Below are 18,970 nucleotides of genomic sequence, written 5' to 3'. Positions count from 1 at the left end.
GAATCTCAATTCAACGGCTCAGACACAAGAGGTATGTGGCAGGGTCTACAGTCAATCACGGATTACAAAAAGAAAACCAGCCCAGTCACGGACCAGGATGTCTTGCTCCCAGGCAGACTAAATAACTTTTTTGCCCGCTTTGAGGACAATACAGTGCCACTGACACGGCCCGCAACTAAAACATGCGGACTCTCCTTCACTGCAGCCGACGTGAGGAAAACATTTAAAAGTGTCAACCCTCGCAAGGCTGCAGGCCCAGACGGCATCCCCAGCCGCGCCCTCAGAGCATGCTGGCTGGCTGGTGTGTTTACGGACATATTCAATCAATTCCTATCCCAGTCTGCTGTTCCCACATGCTTCAAGAGGGCCACCATTGTATCTGTTCCCAAGAAAGCTAAGGTAACTGAGCTAAACGACTACTGCCCCGTAGCACTCACTTCCGTCATCATGAAGTGCTTTGAGAGACTAGTCAAGGACCATATCACCTCCACCCTACCTGACACCCTAGACCCACTCCAATTTGCTTACCGCCCAAATAGGTCCACAGACGATGCAATCTCAACCACACTGCACACTGCCCTAACCCATCTGGACAAGAGGAATACCTATGTGAGAATGCTGTTCATCGACTACAGCTCGGCATTTAACACCATAGTGCCCTCCAAGCTCGTCATCAAGCTCTAGACCCTGGGTCTCGACCCCGCCCTGTGCAACTGGGTACTGGACTTCCTGACGGGCCGCCCCCAGGTGGTGAGGGTAGGCAACAACATTTCCACCCCGCTGATCCTCAACACTGGGGCCCCACAAGGGTGCGTTCTGAGCCCTCTCCTGTACTCCCTGTTCACCCACGACTGCGTGGCCACGCACGCCTCCAACTCAATCATCAAGTTTGCGGACGACACAACAGTGGTAGCCTTGATTACCAACAACGACGAGACGGCCTACAGGGAGGAGGTGAGGGCTCTCGGAGTGTGGTGTCAGGAAAATAACCTCACACTCAACGTCAACAAAACTAAGGAGATGATTGTGGACTTCAGGAAACAGCAGAGGGAACACCCCCCTATCCACATTGATGGAACAGTAGTGGAGAGGGTTGTAAGTTTTAAGTTCCTCTGAGTACACATCACAGACAAACTGAATTGGTCCACCCACACAGACAGCATCGTGAAGAAGGCGCAGCAGCGCCTCTTCAACCTCAGGAGGCTGAAGAAATTCGGCTTGTCACCAAATGCACTCACAAACTTCTACAGATGCACAATCGAGAGCATCCTGTCGGGCTGTATCACCGCCTGGTACGGCAACTGCTCCGCCCACAACCGTAAGGCTCTCCAGAGGGTAGTGAGGTCTGCACAACGCATCACCGGGGGCAAACTACCTGCCCTCCAGGACACCTACACCACCCGATGTCACAGGAAGGCCATAAAGATCATCAAGGACAACAACCACCCGAGCCACTGCCTGTTCACCCTGCTAATATCCAGAAGGTGAGGTCAGTACAGGTGCATCAAAGCTGGGACCGAGAGACTGAAAAACAGCTTCTATATCAAGGCCATCAGACTGTTAAACAGCCACCACTAATATTGAGTGGCTGCTGCCAACACACTGACTCAACTCCAGCCACTTTAATAATGGGAATTGATGGGAAATGATGTCAAATATATCACTAGCCACTTTAAACAATGCTACCTAATATAATGTTTACATACCCTACATTATTCATCTCATATGTATATGTATATACTGTACTCTATATCATCTACTGCATCTTTATGTAATACATGTATCACTAGCCACTTTAACTATGCCACTTTGTTTACATACTCATCTCATATGTATATACTGCACTCAATACCATCTATTGTATCTTGCCTATGCCGTTCTGTACCATCACTCATTCATATATCTTTATGTACATATTCTTTATCCCCCTTACACTTGTGTCTATAAGGTAGTAGTTTTGGAATTGTTAGCTAGATTACTTGTTGGTTATTACTGCATTGTCGGAACTAGAAGCACAAGCATTTCGCTACACTCGCATTAACATCTGCTAACCATGTGTATGTGACAAATAACATTTGATTTGCTTTGATTTGATTAAATTGGTGTGTCAATAACGTGCCAACCACGTGATTTTCTTCATCCCCCAACTTTGTTTTATCAGCGTATAAATATATTATTCTACTCTAGCTTAATTTCTACAGTGAGACTCACGCTACTTTATGAATCATTTCCAGCATGTAATCCCTATATAGACATTTGAAAGGTCACTGTTTTACTGAGGTGTATCCGTTTAAAAAAATGAAGAATAATATACTGGCCTTACAAGTCTTTAGTCAGGTGTTCGAGCCTTGTTCTAAATGGTATTTTTTAGAAAACGTAGCATTTTACAATGTCACAGTGTTGGTTTTTTACTTTCATACAACATACAAAAGGAAAAAGGAGAACAAAACTGCTATGGTACAATGGTGCACGTAATTTTTGTTTTAGTTGTCATCTGTGCTCCCTCTCCGGCCTCTAGGTCACCAGGCTGCTCGTTATGGCACACACCTGTCACCAGTGTTATGCACTTTTGCACATAATGACACTCACCTGGACTCCACCACCTCCTTGATTACCTGCGCTTTATATGTCACTCCCTTTTGTTTCCTCCCAAGTCATCATTGTTCCTGTTTCTGTTCCAGTGTCATGTCTGTGCGTTGTTTGTGTTTCTTGTTTTGTATTTAGTTGCGTTTATTTATTAAAACATTATTTATTTATTAAAACAAATTGAACTTGCTTCCCGGCTCTCAGCATACATCGTTACAGTAGTGCTTGCTGTTGTATGTATGTGAACTTCTGATACCAACGTAACACCACTATTAAGACTATCTGCTCTGAACAGGTCTCACTCACCTGCTATCTTGGTGGCGATGCGGGTGGTAACAGGGGGTCCAAAACCTTTGTTGGTGCTGGCTTTGAGGGTGAAGAAGTAGGTGGTGCCCGGGTAGAGCCCCACAAACAGGTGGTGGGTCTCGTTGCGTAGCTTGAACACCCTGCCGCGCTGGGTGGTCAGGTCTGCACTGGGGTCCAAGGAGCTCAGAGCCTTATAGGTGATCTGTAAGAGCAGAGAGAAAAAGGTAACACTATGGGTGGGTTGCAGCAACATGGAGTAACTCTTAAACTGGGTTAAATCAAGGGTTTATATATTAATCTTGTTGCACCAAATGTTAAACATAGTTTTAAATTAATCCTAGTTAAATTAAATTCAGTGGCGGAAAAAGTACTAAATTTACATACTTGAAAAAAATAAAAGTGAAAGTCACCCAGTAAATATACTTAAGTATCAAAAGTAAACGTAAAAGTACAAATCATTTAAAATAATTAAGCAAACCAGACGGTACAATTATTATTATTTTTTACGGATAGCCAGGGTCACACTCCAACACTCAGACACAAATTAAAAACAAAGCATTTGTGTTTAGTGAGTCCTCCAGATCAGAGGCAGTAGGGATGACCAGGGATGTTATCTTTATAAGTGTGCGAATTAGACCATTTTCTGTCCCGCTAAGCATTCAAAATGTAATAATTTTCTTCAGGAATGTTGTGAAGTAAAAGTAGTCAAAAATATAAATAGTAAAGTACAGATACCCCTAAAAACAACTACATTTAGATTAGAGGATGGATTTAATCAGAGGTGTAAATTACTTAAAAATACATTAATCTAAGTTTAGTTTTCACTATAAACCTTTTTTATATAAACTTAGATTGGAGGTTAATTCTGAACTGCCACTTGAGGTGGTTTAACTGATAAATGGCAGCATATCTACTGTGGAGAAACCAAAACTACAGTTCCTCACAGAATAATTATAGACAATTTGAATCCTGAGTTTTATGATAATGATGAGTTTTCAAGGAGATACCACTTCTCCAAAGACTGTAATGCAACTGGGAAGGAAGGTTGCACAAAACGTTAAGCTTTGGGAGTGATAGGAACGTGGCTGTACCCCCACTACTTCAGCTCCTGTTGGCCCTACAGTTCTACGCAACTGGATGTTTCCAGATGGTGGATGGGGATCTTTTTGGACTCCACAAGTCAACCATCTGCAGGATTGTAGTCCGAGTGTCCAGTGGTATTGCTGGTCTGACGAATCAGTACATACGGTTGAATCCTACAGAGGAAACAACAGCTGGATTTTACAGGAGAGCTAGATTCTTAGGTGTACTAGGGGCAATAGACTGCCTGCCTCTCCTCTGCCGCATCCTTTTTGGCTTTCTCTTTGAAATTTTTCCAGCACGCCTTCATCCGATTTGGGTCCCTCTTCTCTTAAATCCGTGTCAATCCATTAAACCTGTTGCATAATATGGCCATGGGGTCTTCCTTCTTTTTGAAAGTCATGTTGAGTCTTTTTATCCTCTATCTTAGTAAATTCCCCCATCAGCTCCAACAAGAGCTTTTTTTCATAAGCAGAGAAATTTGAACTTCTTTGACATGCAATGATCAGTTGGCTAGCGAACAAATAATAAAGGGCTAAATAACGTTAAGTAATGACAATAACACGTTATATTTTATGCTAACTAGCTTGGTTTATAAACTAGCTAGCTACAGTAGCTAGTACAGTTTTCTGTCTACTACTGGCAATTAACAGATTTTATTTCAAATCGGCCAACCCATAAGAACCTTTCAGAATGGAGTTGCAGTAGTGCTACATTGCTATTATTTTATCAAGGAACAGCAACTTTGTGGCCTCATTTGTCAAATAGGCTAGCAACTTCGTTTCAACTCGTGAAATACCTCATATATTGGTGTAACATGTCACTAATCATAGTTTAAAACTGAAAATCATAGATTTACTGATCCAGATACAAAATTAAGTGGTGCAACACATCTCTAATAAATTATAAACCTACATTTACCAAACCTAGATGAGCTCTAATCCTAGATTAATTTAAACCATGTTGGTGCAACCCACTCTATATCATATGAACAAAATGTATTTAAATGGCATTCTATCATGCAGTATAGTGCATTATAAAACATCCTATAAGCACTAATAACAGACCATTTCAATAATAGCCTTCAAAGGCATTAAACACAGTTGGTTCATACCAAAGTTGTGTCCCTAGAATTTACATAAATGTTTCAAGAAGCTAGGGGTATGTCGCATGTCACAACTTCAAAAGGAGAGGTGTTTTAATCCAAATGCATTTTTTGTCAGAAATGCCTTCTGGAGCATGTGAACTTTCATGTGCCTTAACAACAAACTTGTATTCCATCTGTAAATATGAATACAATTGTTCAATTTCGAGACTAGTTGGTTTAGCCATGGAAAAAAAACAGGAACTTTCTTGCTAGCCATGATTGGCTGAGATAATGGATGGGCTGGACATGCCGAGAGATGAGTTCTGATTGGTTGGCCATGTACCACGCTTCTGTCTATAACATGAGCTGCTCAGTATGTGTAGATAATCCTTGCTACCGTGGCTTTTTTTGAAAGATATAACGTTAGCCATGAATAACTACAAAAGTGTTGCTACTGCTCTCAACAACATTGCTATCTTGAATTTAGCTGGCTCTATTGACAATCATCAGTGTGAAATAGTTGTGATGGACTACTTTATACACATGGTCAGTGTGAACCAGAGGGACTTGACACAACGGGCTAAATAAGCTGTAGCTACAAACAATGGAAAAAACATGCTGCCATGAAGCATTCACCCATGTAAGAGTCTAGCAAAAATATTTAGACATTATATATTTCTAATTTTGTCAGAAATTAATTTTCATTGCAAGTTAAAGTACTAAAGCATACTTTTTGTATGGTGTGGTTTTACCAGACATGATAAAGCTGGAGTTTGATTAGGATTTTGGCCAACGGTAAAGTGTATTTCTACTTTTTTTCCATATAGATATGGTGTGGTTTTACCAGACATGATAAAAATAGATGAACAACAACATGACCTGGATCCATTTTTCAAGGGCCATTTTCAGTTAGTTTATTAAAGGATTTTGTTCCTCAAGGACTATGATAACCATTTTGTGTATTTCTACCTTCAGTTTTTCCATATAGTAGGCTATTCACAGGATAGACGTTTGAACGTAAAACTTTTTTTTAAAAATCTAAATGTGTTTTTTTTTGGCAGAAATGCCTTCTCGAATATGTGAACTTTCATGCCAATCTGTAAATACAAATAAAAATGTTAAATTACAAACCTATTTAGTTTAGCCAAAGATAAAGTGAGGAACCTTCCCGCTAGCCATGATTGGCTGAGATAATGAGTAGGCTGAACATGCCGAAAGATGAGTTTCAGATTTGTCTGCAGTGTGTCTATAAATGAGCTGCAGATTAACTTGTAGATTAATTTACGTGTATGAAGTGTTTGTAATGTTAGTGATGTTTTCTTAGAATGCTAACTAGCTAACATTGAACTAATTTGGTTAACTTTAGCTAGCTATGACAATCGGTTTGAATTGCTAGTTAAAGCTTGCTATTAGCTAGCCAGCTGACATTAGATGGCTGGCATTCTAGCTAACATTGAACTTATTTGGTTAACTTTAGCTATCTGTACATTACTATTTATATTTTTGGTTACTTTTACTTCACTACATTCCGAAAGAAAATAAATTACTTTTTACTTAATTTATTTTCCCTGACACCCAAAAGTAAGTTACATTTTGACAGGAAAATTGTCAAATTAACACACTTATCAGGAGAACATCCCTGGTCATTTCTACTGCATTTGATCTGGCAGACTCACTAAACACAAACGCCTAGTTTGAGTGTTGAGTGTTGGATTGTGCCCCTGGCTATTCGTCAATAAAAAAAAAAAACAATTGGTCCGTCTGGTGTAATATAAGGAATTTGAAGTGATTTATACTTTTACTTTTGATACTTAAGTACATTTTAGCAATTCCATTTACTTTTTAAACTTAAGTATTTTTAAAAACAAATAATTTTAGACTTTTACGCAAGTAGTATTTTCCTGGGTGACTTTTACTTGAGTCTTTTTCTATTAAGGTATCTTTACATTTACTCAAGTATGACAATTTAGTACTTTTTCCATCACTGGATGTGGCTGGGGGTTATATACAGTGGGGAGAACAAGTATTTGATACACTGCCAATTTTGCAGGTTTTCCTACTTACAAAGCATGTAAAGTCTGTAATTTTTTTATCATAGGTACACTTCAACTGTGAGAGACAGAATCTTAAACAAAAATCCAGAAAATCACATTGTATGATTTTTAAATAATTCATTTGCATTTTATTGCATGACATAAGTATTTGATCACCTACCAACCAGTAAGAATTCAGGCTCTCACAGACCTGTTAGTTTTTCTTAAGAATCCCTCCTGTTCTCCACTCATTACCTGTATTAACTGTACCTTTTTGAACTCGTTAGCTGTATAAAAGACACCTGTTCACACACGCAATGAAACAGACTCCAACCTTTCCACAATGGCCAAGACCAGAGAGCTGTGTAAGGACATCAGGGATGAAATTGTAGACCTGCACAAAAGGCTAGGATGGGCTACAGGACAATAGACAAGCAGCCTGGTGAGAAGGCAACAACTTTTGGCGCTTTTATTAGAAAATGGAAGAAGTTACAGATGACAGTCAATCACCCTCGGTCTGGGGCTCCATGCAAGATCTCACATCGTGGGGCATCAATGATCATGAGGAAGGTGAGGGATCAGCCCAGAACTACACGGTAGGACCTGGTCAATGACCTGAAGAGAGCTGGGACCACAGTCTCAAAGAAAACCATTAGTAACACACTACGCCGTCATGGATTAAAATCCTGCAGCGCATGCAAGGTTCCCCTGCTCAAGCCAGCGTATGTCCAGGCCCGTCTGAAGTTTGCCAATGACCATCTGGATGATCCAGAGGAGGAATGGGAGAAGGTCATGTGGTCTGATGAGACAAAAACTGAGCTTTTTGGTCTAAACACCATCCCAACTGTGAAGCATGGAGGTGGAAACATCATTCTTTGGGGATGCTTTTCTGCAAAGGGGACAGGACGACTGCACCGTATTGAGGGGAGGATGGATGGGGCCATGTATCGCGAGATCTTGGCCAACAACCTCCTTCCCTCAGTAAGAGCATTGAAGATGGGTCGTGGCTGGGTCTTCCAGCATGACAACGACCCGAAACACACAGCCAGGGCAACTAAGGGGTGGCTCCGTAAGAAGCATCTCAAGGTCCTGGAGTGTCCTAGCCAGACTCCAGACCTGAAAACAATTGAAAATCTTTGGAGGGAGCTGAAAGTCCGTATTGCCCAGCGACAACCCCGAAACCTGAAGGATCTGGAGAAGGTCTGTATGGAGGAGTGGGCCAAAATCCCTGCTGCAGTGTGTGCAAACCTGGTCATGAACTACAGGAAACGTATGATCTCTGTAATTGCAAACAAAGGTTTCTGTACCAAATATTAAATTCTGCTTTTTTGATGTATCAAATACTTATGTCATGCAATAAAATGCAAATGAATTACTTAAAAATCATAAAATGTGATTTTCTGGATTTTTGTTTTAGATTCCGTCTCTCACGGTTGAAGTGCACCTATGATAAAAAATTACAGACCTCTACATGCTTTGTAAGTAGGAAAACAAAATCGGCAGTGTATCAAATACTTGTTCTCCCCACTGTAATTTCTTCAGATGTCCCATCAATTTAGACAAGTGTATCTGGGTAAGTGTCATTTAATATTTATAAAGAAATTTGAATCCCTAAAACCTTTTAATGATAGGGGGCAGCATTTCCACTTTTGGATAAATAGTGTGCACAATTTCAACTTCCTGCTACTCATACCAGGAACATATTATATGCATATGATTAGTAGGTGTGGATAGAAGACACTCTTAAGTTTCTAAAACTGGTTCAATCATGTCTGTGACTATAACAGAACTTATGTAGCAGGCAAAACCCAGAGGAAAAACTTTATTTTTTTTGCCTCTGACCGTTCCCTCAGTTGTCTTTGCCAAGGGAAATTTGATAGCGACCATTTTACAGTTCCTACGACTTCCACAGGATGTCACCAGTCTTTGGAATTGGGTTGAAGTTAATCATTGGTGCAACAAAGAAGAGGCACATCCTGGAACAACGTTACACTGTTGAGAGTTACGCAAGAGGGTAAATGGTGCATGTTTTGTTTACTTGCTCTATTGAATACAGATTGCCCCATCTACAATTTGATCGATTATTAACGTTTAAAAATACCTAAAGTTGTATTACAAAAGTAGTTTGAAATATTTTGGCAAAGTTTATAGGCAACTTTTGAAATGTTTTGTAGTGACGTTGTGTTTTGGCAAGCTGTTTTTTCCGTATCAAACCTGCTTTATAAATGGACATTTTGGGTATACATGGACAGAATTAATTTTTAAAAAGGACCAATTGTGATGTTTATGGGACATATTGGAGTGCCAACAAAGAAGCTCGTCAAAGGTAATGCATGTTTTATATTTTATTTCAGCATTTTGTGTAGCGCCTGCTACACTAGTTATTTTGTTTACAACTGGTTCAGGTGGGTGCATGCTATCAGATAATAGCTTCTCATGCTTTCGCCGAAAAGCATTTTTAAAATCTGACATGTTGGCTGGATTCACAACGAGTGTAGGTTTAATTGAGTATCCTGCATGTGGGATTTAATGAAAGTTTGATTTTTATAGCGTTTTATTTGAATTTGGCGCTCTGCATTTCCCGAGGCTATTGGCCACTTGAGATGCTAGCGTCTCACTATCCCCAAGAGGTTAAAGAGATGGGTGGGGCTGGCTTAAGATAGTGTGAGCAATGCTGAAAGGGTGTAGACAAAGAAGAGCTCTCCCGTAGGTACCAAAACATTCAAAGACCCTTTTTTCAAAAATGAGTTTATCAACTTTCAAAGCAGAATTACTTCACCATTGTTCCTCAAAAATGCAGTGTATGATATACCATTTTGTAGCTCTGAGTAATCAATATAAAAAACCCAATTTAAAATTTTGCTACATAAACCAATTTGAGCCGGTCAGTCACAAATGTGGGCCTGCAAGCTTCTTTTTCCAATGCTTTCTGATACACCGTCATTCAGGATGAACAACATTGCAAATGTTACCTTAAATGGTTTGATAGTTCCTAGTGACAAGCTGTCCTACTGTGAGTAGAAAGGAAGAGGAGAAATGCAGGATAGAAAGGTAAACATATTGCTATGTGTGTGGGTTGTAAACATGGTGGTTGCCTAATTGGTACCAATCCCCAAAATAGTATGTGATTTAAGGAATTATTTCTATCAACAGCACACAATATTGTCATTTTCGGGCATATGCATTGTTTTGCAAAAGTGAAGGAGAATATAATGGCAATGTCAGTTCTATTGGTCCTACCAGTGAGTTTCCATTTCCATTTGAATTATCTCCACAGTGCTGTGTGTCACGGCAATGAAATACTGGCAATACATTACAACAGAAATATTGACGCCGTCAAAACAATCAGGCAGCGCTTCCATAACCACAAACATCCAAACACATGGCCTGTATTGTTTTTATTTTTTTACCGGTGGAGATTGATGTTTGTGTAAATTGATGTCTACAGGGTTGCGGGCAATAAAAACATTTTAGACTGATGTTTCACAGATCACAACTCCATTATACAATTCAAATCAAACGAATTGACAGCTCAGTGCCTGCTGGCAGCTAGGCCAGTCGCTGCTTGAAAGGCTTTCATGGTAAGTGCTGGATCCGGCGATGTCCCGAGACTGTGTTGCACTGACCACAGGCAAATAAGCAGTTGGGGCAAGACAAGCTCAGAAAAAAACCAGAAATGAAAAGGAGTGTTTGTGTATGTGGGCGGGGTCATCCAGAGTTGTGTCCTATATAAGCCTTTTTGAAACATGTCATTGTGGACCTCCAGACAAAGCTGGGCCAAAATTATGCAATATGAATATGGGTCTCTAGCCGTATAGACTTTGGGTGTGTGATTGGTGGTCCTTGGCTGTGTGAGACAGTGGGCTAGGGTGAGTCAGACTTCAGCATCTGTCAGACGTCATGGGGGTGTTTTAAAGGCTGCTGGCTAATCTAGACTGATTAGCATAAGTCCTCATCAAGCCACTAATGGCTTGCAGGATTTCCAAGCTTGATAAAGATTCGTAAAGGAACTGAAACTGAAACAAATGGAGCCTTCCTGTAGACGTGGTTTCCTAATTCCTTTCCTAGCTATAATTTATCCAATAAAGTTTAGGTTAACTGGTTCACAACACTTAGCATTTATTTATTAGCATTAGTTGACAAGCATCCACTATTGAATGCATGGCAGCAATAAATATTTCCTTGTTGTTGTGCTTCAATAGACTGTTCCCATTGCATCGAGGTTCTATCTGCTGTCACCAGTCCTTGCATTGGATACAATTGTCAGTGAAAAATGTATATTTGTGATATACACTGCTCAAAAAATAAAGGGAACACTAAAATAACACGTCCTAGATCTGAATGAATGAAATATTTTTATTAAATACTTTTTTCTTTACATAGTTGAATGTGCTGACAACAAAATCACACAAAAATTATCAATGGAAATCAAATGCATCAACCCATGGAGGTCTGGATTTGGAGTCACACTCAAAATTAAAGTGGAAAACCACACTACAGGCTGATCCAACTTTGATGTAATGTCCTTAAAACAAGTCAAAATTAGGCTCAGCAGTGTGTGTGGCCTCCACGTGCCTGTATGACCTCCCTACAACGCCTGGGCATGCTCCAGATGAGGTGGAGGATGGTCTCCCGAGGGATCTCCTCCCAGACCTGGACTAAAGCATCCTCCAACTCCTGGACAGTCTGTGGTGCAACGTGGCGTTGGTGGATGGAGCGAGACATGATGTCCCAGATGTGCTCAATTGGATTCAGGTCTGGGGAACGGGCAGGCCAGTCCATAGCATCAATGCCTTCCTCTTGCAGGAACTGCTGACACACTCCAGCCACATGAGGTCTAGCATTGTCTTGCATTAGGAGGAACCCAGGGCCAACCGCACCAGCATATGGTATCACAAGGGTCTGAGGATCTCATCTCGGTACCTAATGGCAGTCAGGCTATCTCTGGCGAGCACATGGAGGGCTGTGCGGCCCCCCAAAGAAATACCACCCCACACCATGACTGACCCACCGCCAAACCGGTCATGCTGGAGGATGTTGCAGGCAGCAGAACGTTCTCCACGTCTGTCACATGTGCTCAGTGTGAACCTGCTTTCATCTGTGAAGAGCACAGGGCGCCAGTGGCGAATTTGCCAATCTTGGTGTTCTCTGACAAATGCCAAACGTCCTGCACAGTGTTGGGCTGTAAGCATGATGTACTGGCCTGTCTCCTGGTAGCGCCTCCATGCTCTGGACACTACGCTGACAGACACAACAAACCTTCTTGCCACATCTCGCATTGATGTGCCATCCTGGATGAGCTGCACTACCTGAGCCAGTTGTGTGGGGTGTAGACTCCGTCTCATGCTACCACTAGTGAAAGCACCGCCAGCATTCAAAAGTGACCAAAACATCAGCCAGGAAGCATAGGAACTGAGAAGTGGTCTGTGGTCCCCACCTGCAGAACCCCTCCTTTATTGGGGGTGTCTTGCTAAATGCCTATATTTTCCACCTGTTGTCTATTCCATTTGCACAACAGCATGGGAAATTTATCGTCAATCAGTGTTGCTTCCTAAGTGAACAGTTTGATTTCACAGAAGTGTGATTGACTTGGAGTTACATTGTGTTGTTTAAGTGTTCCCTTTATTTTTTTGAGCAGTGTATTTATAGTGGAATTTCAGGCAGCAACACAGCACATTGACTCAGGAAGTCCTACTGCCATCAACACCCTTCCATTTTATACCCACCAGGCCTGCAGTGAGACTGCGTTGCTCATAATAAATACCTGAAATCAATATTTATTCATGGAGACTCTTACTCAGACTTGTAAAATATTATCCCCAAATATTTGTTGCTTTAGTTTGGGTGTGAATGCGTATTCCTCTGGCTCTCCTTCTCGTTGGTTGATATACTCAGCAGGGAGGCGTAATAAAGCAGAGGTAGTTTACTGCCCAATGAAACAGCAGAAGCCCACTGAGGCACTGCACTGTGGATAATGGAGAGACTACGTCTGTGGAATAACTCGTTGCCGATACGAGAGATGGATGCCAATAAATAAGGACGCTGTACCAAACAGCAGCACACATAAATAAAAGCAAAAGACAGAGGGCAATGTGTCTTTTTGTTTAATGGCAGAGTTCGGGGAAAGTTTCCGTTACTGCTGTTCTTTGATGTTTGAGATTTCAATTGGTTCATAGTTCCTTACTCAACTTTAACTTTTGTTAGTGACAAGTTTGGTCTGAATAAAACATCTATATAATACAGTATGCCCTACAAATTGAAATGGGCTAAACCAAATAAATATGATTTTTTATTAGAAATAAGGACATTCAAGAACAGGATGGTCGCTTCAATTGTTGGGACATTAATATATTTGCTTCAAAACCCCCGCAATCAATGAAAAGCCTACAAAATGCCATAGCAACAATGGCCCCAATCGCAATATCAATCTATAAATGTTTCCACCTCGGGGACAAAGGAGAGGACAGTTTCAAAAGCTACAAGGCAATCAATGGTCTTCCATTATCCATTCATGTCCATTCAGTTATCTTGTATAGGAAGCCTTTTCAGTGTCACACTAGATACAAATCAAAAGGGAATGATGCTGATGCATTTGGCGAAAGAGAGGCTACAATGTGGGGAGGAAATAATAGGTCTCTATAATATACAGATAATAAAATATACCATTTAAAAGACACATTTATCCAGAGTGACTCACAATACGTGAGTGCATACATTTTTAGGAAGTGTATGTGATCCCTGCAGGAATTTAACCTACGACCTTGGCGTTACCACCACCATGGTCTAACCAAACACGCAGAACCACATTGTCTGCCTGGGCACGTTATCATTGGAGTTGGGGTGGCTGACTAGCTGCAGTAGGGGCAGGTGATACAGCTGCTATATGGCTACCAGCTCGGGGCAAGGTAGCAAATCCACTTCACTCAGGCCATTAGCGAACAGTTAAAAGGCAGGCCTGTAATTGAGTGGAGCAAGTGTGAAGTTGCTCAGCTTGTCCATCCATCTCTCCGTTGTCACTGGGAAACAGGGACAAATGGGGTGCTGTTTGTAGCATGCCATTTGTTGTGAAACAGATTAATTACGAGGCACAAACTGTTTACATTTTGTAGCATCTGTTACATAGCATTTAACATGTTACAACGACATCCCATGAGGGTACAACTGGATACAGCTCTTACAGAAGAGACTTTGATGTAACAGTGGTCCTTACAGTATTGGCTAGCGGAGCTTGCACACATTTACAGTACTGTGCGTCTAGGGAAAGATGAGAAGGGAGGGAAAGTATTGATGCCAGAGAACTGTCACAAAAGTGATGCGAGATGACAAAGGAAGATTCTGTGTGGATTTGGACACATATTGATTTTATTTGCATGTACAGCACTGCATATTGAGAGACAAGAGAAGAGCTGTCATTTGACGACTGCTACGTACACAGTTGGCTTAGAATAGAAGGGCAGAACTCGTAATGCACAATCAACTGTTTTGTCCGTTGGTTATGTCACTTGTCCATGAGATGGTTGTGCTAACGAAATGCTTGTGCTTATAGTTCCGACAGTGCAGCAATATCTAACAATTTCACGACAAATACCTAATACACACAAATGTATGTAAAGGAATGAAATTAAGAATATATAAATATATGGACGAGCAACATCAGAGCAGCATAGACTAATATACAGTAGATAGTATAGAATACAGTATACGTATACATATGAGATGAGTAATGCAAGATATGTAAACATTATTAAAGTGACATTATTAAGGTGACTAGTGTTCCATTTATTAAAGTGGCCAATGATTTCAAGTAGGCAACAGTCTCTCTGTGCTATTGATGGCTATTTAACAGTTTGATGGCCTTGAGATAGAAGCTCTTTTTCTGTTTCTCGGTCCCAGCTTTGATGCACCTATACTGGCCTCGCCTTCTGGATCATAAGGGAACAAGCAGTGGCTCGGGTGGTTGTAGTCCTTGATGATCTTTTTGGCCTTCCTGTGACATTGGCTGCTGTAGTTGTCCTGGAGGGCTGTTGCGCCTTCTTCACCACACTGTCTGTGTGGGTGAATCATTTCAATTTGTCAGTGATATGTAAGTCGAGGAACTTAAAACATTCCACCTTCTCCACTGCGGTCCCGTTGATGTGGATAGGGGGGTGCTCCCTCTGCTGTTACCTGAAATCCACTATAATCTCCTTCACTTTGTTGACGTTGAGTGAGAGGTTATTTTCCAGATACCACACTCCCAGAGCCCTCACCTCCTCCCTGTAGGCTCTCTCGTCGTTGTTAGTAATCAAGCCTACTACTGTTGTGTCATCTGCAAACTTGATGATTGAGTTGGAGTCGTGCATGGCCATGCAGTAATGGGTGAACAGGGAGTACAGGAGGGGGCTGAGCATGCACCCTTGTGGGGCCCCAGTGTTCAGGATCAGCGAAGTAGAGATGTTGTTTCCTACCTTCACCACCTGGGGGCAGCACGTCAGGAAGTCCAGGACTCAGTTGCACAGGGCGGGGTCGAGACCCAGGGTCTCGAGCTTAATGACGAGTTTGGAGGGTACTATGGTGTTGAACGCTGAGCTATAGTCAATGAACAGCATTCTTACGTAGGTATTCATCTTGTCCAGATGGGATAGGGCAAGTGTGCAGTGTGATGGCGATTTCATCGTCTGTGAACCAATTGGGGCGCTAAGCAAATTGAAGTGGGTCTTTTAGTGGGTGACAGGTAAGTGACAGGTAAGGTAGAGGTGATATGATCCTTGACTAGTCTCTCAAAACACTTCATGATGACAGAAGTACGTGCTACGTGGCTATAGTTATTTAGTTCAGTTTCCTTTGCATTCTTGGGTAAAGGAACAATGGTGGCCATCTTGAAAGCATGTGGGGACAGCAGACTGGGATAGGGAGAGATTGAATATGTACGTAAACACACCATCCAGCTGGTCTGTGCATGCTCTGAGGATGCGGCTAGGGATGCCGTTTGGGCTGCCAGCCTTGTGAGGGTGAACACGTTTAAATGTCTTACCGTAGCTGGCCACCTCGGTGGCACTGTGTTATCCTCAAAGCAGGCAAAGAACATGGTTAGCTTGTCCGGACACAAGACGTCGGTGTCCGCGTTGTGGCTGGTTTCCTTTTGTAGTCCGTGATTGTCTGTAGATTGTCTGTAGTCATTGAATTACGACTCCACTTTGTCTCTATACTGATGTTTTTCCTGTTTAATTGCCTTGCGGAGGGAATGACTACTCTGTTTGTATTCTGCCATATTCCCAGTCACCTTGCCATGGTTAAATGCAGTGGTTCGTGCTTTCAGTGTTGAGTGAATGCTGCCAACGATACACGGTTTCTGCTTAGGGTAGGTTTTAATAGTCACAGTGGGTACAAAATCTCCTATACACTTCTTTATAAACTCAGTAAACATCTCAGTATATACATCAATATTATTTTCTGAAGCTCCCCGGAACATATCCCAGCCCACGTGATCAAAACAATCTTGAAACATGGATTCTGATTGGTCAGACCAGTGTTGAATAGTCCTTAGCATGGGTACATCCTGTTTGAGTTTCCGCCTATAGGAAGGGAGGAGCAAAATGGAGTCGTGGACAGATTTGCCGAAAGGAGAGTGGGGGAGGGCCTTGTATGCATGCCGGAAGTTGGAATAACAATGGTTGAGTGTTTTTCCAGTGCGAGTACTACAGTTAATATGCTGATCGAATTTAGGTAGCCTTTTCCTCAAACTTGCTTTGTTGAAGTCCCCAGATACAATAAATGCAGCCTCAAGATATATGGTTTCCAGTTTGCAAGTCCAGTGAAGTTCCTTGAGGGCAGTCGTGGTATTGGCTTTAGGGGGGATATACACGGCTGGGACAATAACCGAAGATAATTCTCTTGGGAGATAATACGGTCGGCATTTGATTGTGAGGTATTCTAGGTCGGGTGAATAAAAGAACTTGAGTTCCTGTATGTTATTAGAATTACACCATGATTCGTTAGTTATGAAACATACACACCCCACCCTTCTTCTTGCCGGCGCGATGAACTGAGAATCCAGATAGCTGGACCAACTCCGACAGGTATATCCCGAGTGAGCCATGTTCCCGTGAAACAGAGTATGTTACAATTCCTGATGTCTCTCGGGAAAGAAACCATTGCCCTGATCTCGCCAACTTTGTTATCCAGGGACTGAAAATTAGCGAGTAATATACTCAGAAGCGGTATTTGGTGTGTGCGCCTTCTAAGTCTGACCTGAAGACCGCTCAGAATCCCTCTACTTTTCCGGAGTTGTTTTGGGTCGGCCTCTGGAATAAGTTCAATTGCCCTGAGTGGTGCGTACAAAGGATCCGCTTCGGGAAAGTTGCCGCCGCTCTGATATTCAATAGTTCTTCCTGGCTGTATGTAATAACACATAAGATTTTCTGGGCTAACGATGTAAGAAATAATACAGAAAAAAAACTAAATAATGTAATGTTTCCTAAGAATTACAAGCGAGGCAGCCCTCTCTGTCGGTGCCATTTTCTTTCTTTTTTTAAGACCACATAGACCAGACAAATTCTAATCTGGACATTGAAGCCATTTCCACTGGTGATTTTCATTCTAACCCTCTATCCAGGGAATGATTTAGACCATGGACACAAGGTGGGTGCAATTAATTATCAAATAGAACAGAAAACCAGCCGTACTCCGGAACTCCAGGCTCAGATTTGAATAACCCTGATACAGGCTTGCCAGGGGTAAATTTACAGTACTGTTCTAAAAATGTAATTTTCACCAATATACACTAACATTCAAAAGTTTGGAGTCACATAGAAATGTCCTTGTTTTTGAAAGAAAAGCACATTTTTTGCCCATTAAAATTACATGAAATTGATCAAAAATACATTGTAGATATTGTTAATGTTGTAAATGACTATTGTAGCAGGAAACGGCTGTTTTTTTAATGGAAAATCTGCATAGGTGTACAGAGGCCCATTATCAGCAACCATCACTCCTTTGTTCCAATGGCACGATGTGTTAGCTAATCCAAGTTTATCATTTTAAAAGGCTAATTAATCATTAGAAAACTATTTTGCAATTATGTTAGCACAGCTGAAAACTGTTGTGCTGATTAAAGTAGTACCTGGAGCATCAGCATTTGTGGGTTCGATTACAGGCTCAAAATGTCCAGAAACAAATAACTTTCTTCTGAAACTCTTCAATTTATTCTTGTTCAGAGAAATGAAGGCTATTCCATGTGATAAATTGCCAAGAAACTGAAGATCTCGTACAATGCTGTGCACTACTCCCTTCACAGAACAGCGCAAACAGGCTCTAACCAGAATAGAAAGAGGACTAGGAGGCCCCGGTGCACAACTGAGCGAGAAGACAAGTACATTAGAGTGTCTAGTTTGAGAAACAGATGCCTCACAGATCCTGAACTGGAAGCTTCATTAAATAGTACCTGCAAAACACCATTCTCAACATCAAAAGTGAAGAGGCGACTTCGGGATGCTGGCCTTCTAGGGAGAGTTGCAAAGAAAAAGCCATATCTCAGACTGGCCAATAAAAATAAAAGATTCTATGGGCAAAAGAACACAGACACTGGACAGAGGAAGATTGGAAAAAAGTGTTATGGACAGACAAATCTAAATTTAAGCAGTTCGGATCCCAAAGAAGAACATTCGTGAGACGCAGAAAAAATGAAAAGATGCTAGAGGAGTGCTTGACGCCATCTGTCATGGTGGAGGCAATGTGCTGGTCTGGAGGTGCTTTGGTGGTGGTAAAGTGGGAGCTATGTACAGGGTAAATGGAATCTTGAAGAAGGAAGGTTATCACTCCATTTTGCAACTCCATGCCATAGCCTGTGGACAGTGCTTAATTGGAGCCAATTTCCTCCTACAACAGGACAATGAGCCAA

At 41.6% G+C, this 18,970-nt stretch overlaps 1 protein-coding gene across 1 annotated transcript in view; it reads right to left on the bottom strand.

The window, feature by feature from the left end:
* Nucleotides 1–18,970, bottom strand: part of LOC112254117 (receptor-type tyrosine-protein phosphatase T) — a 491,368-nt gene that overhangs the window by 198,707 nt on the left and 273,691 nt on the right. The window contains exon 10 of the mRNA XM_024426355.2: nt 2,893–3,094. Coding sequence (XP_024282123.1) covers nt 2,893–3,094 — 202 coding nt within the window. The remainder of the gene's footprint in view (nt 1–2,892; nt 3,095–18,970) is intronic.

This window comes from Oncorhynchus tshawytscha, linkage group LG07 (genome assembly GCF_018296145.1).
Source record: "Oncorhynchus tshawytscha isolate Ot180627B linkage group LG07, Otsh_v2.0, whole genome shotgun sequence".
Classification (NCBI taxonomy): Eukaryota; Metazoa; Chordata; class Actinopteri; order Salmoniformes; family Salmonidae; genus Oncorhynchus; species Oncorhynchus tshawytscha.
Note: the sequence above shows the minus strand (reverse complement) of the source record. Positions and strands in the feature narration are given on the sequence as shown.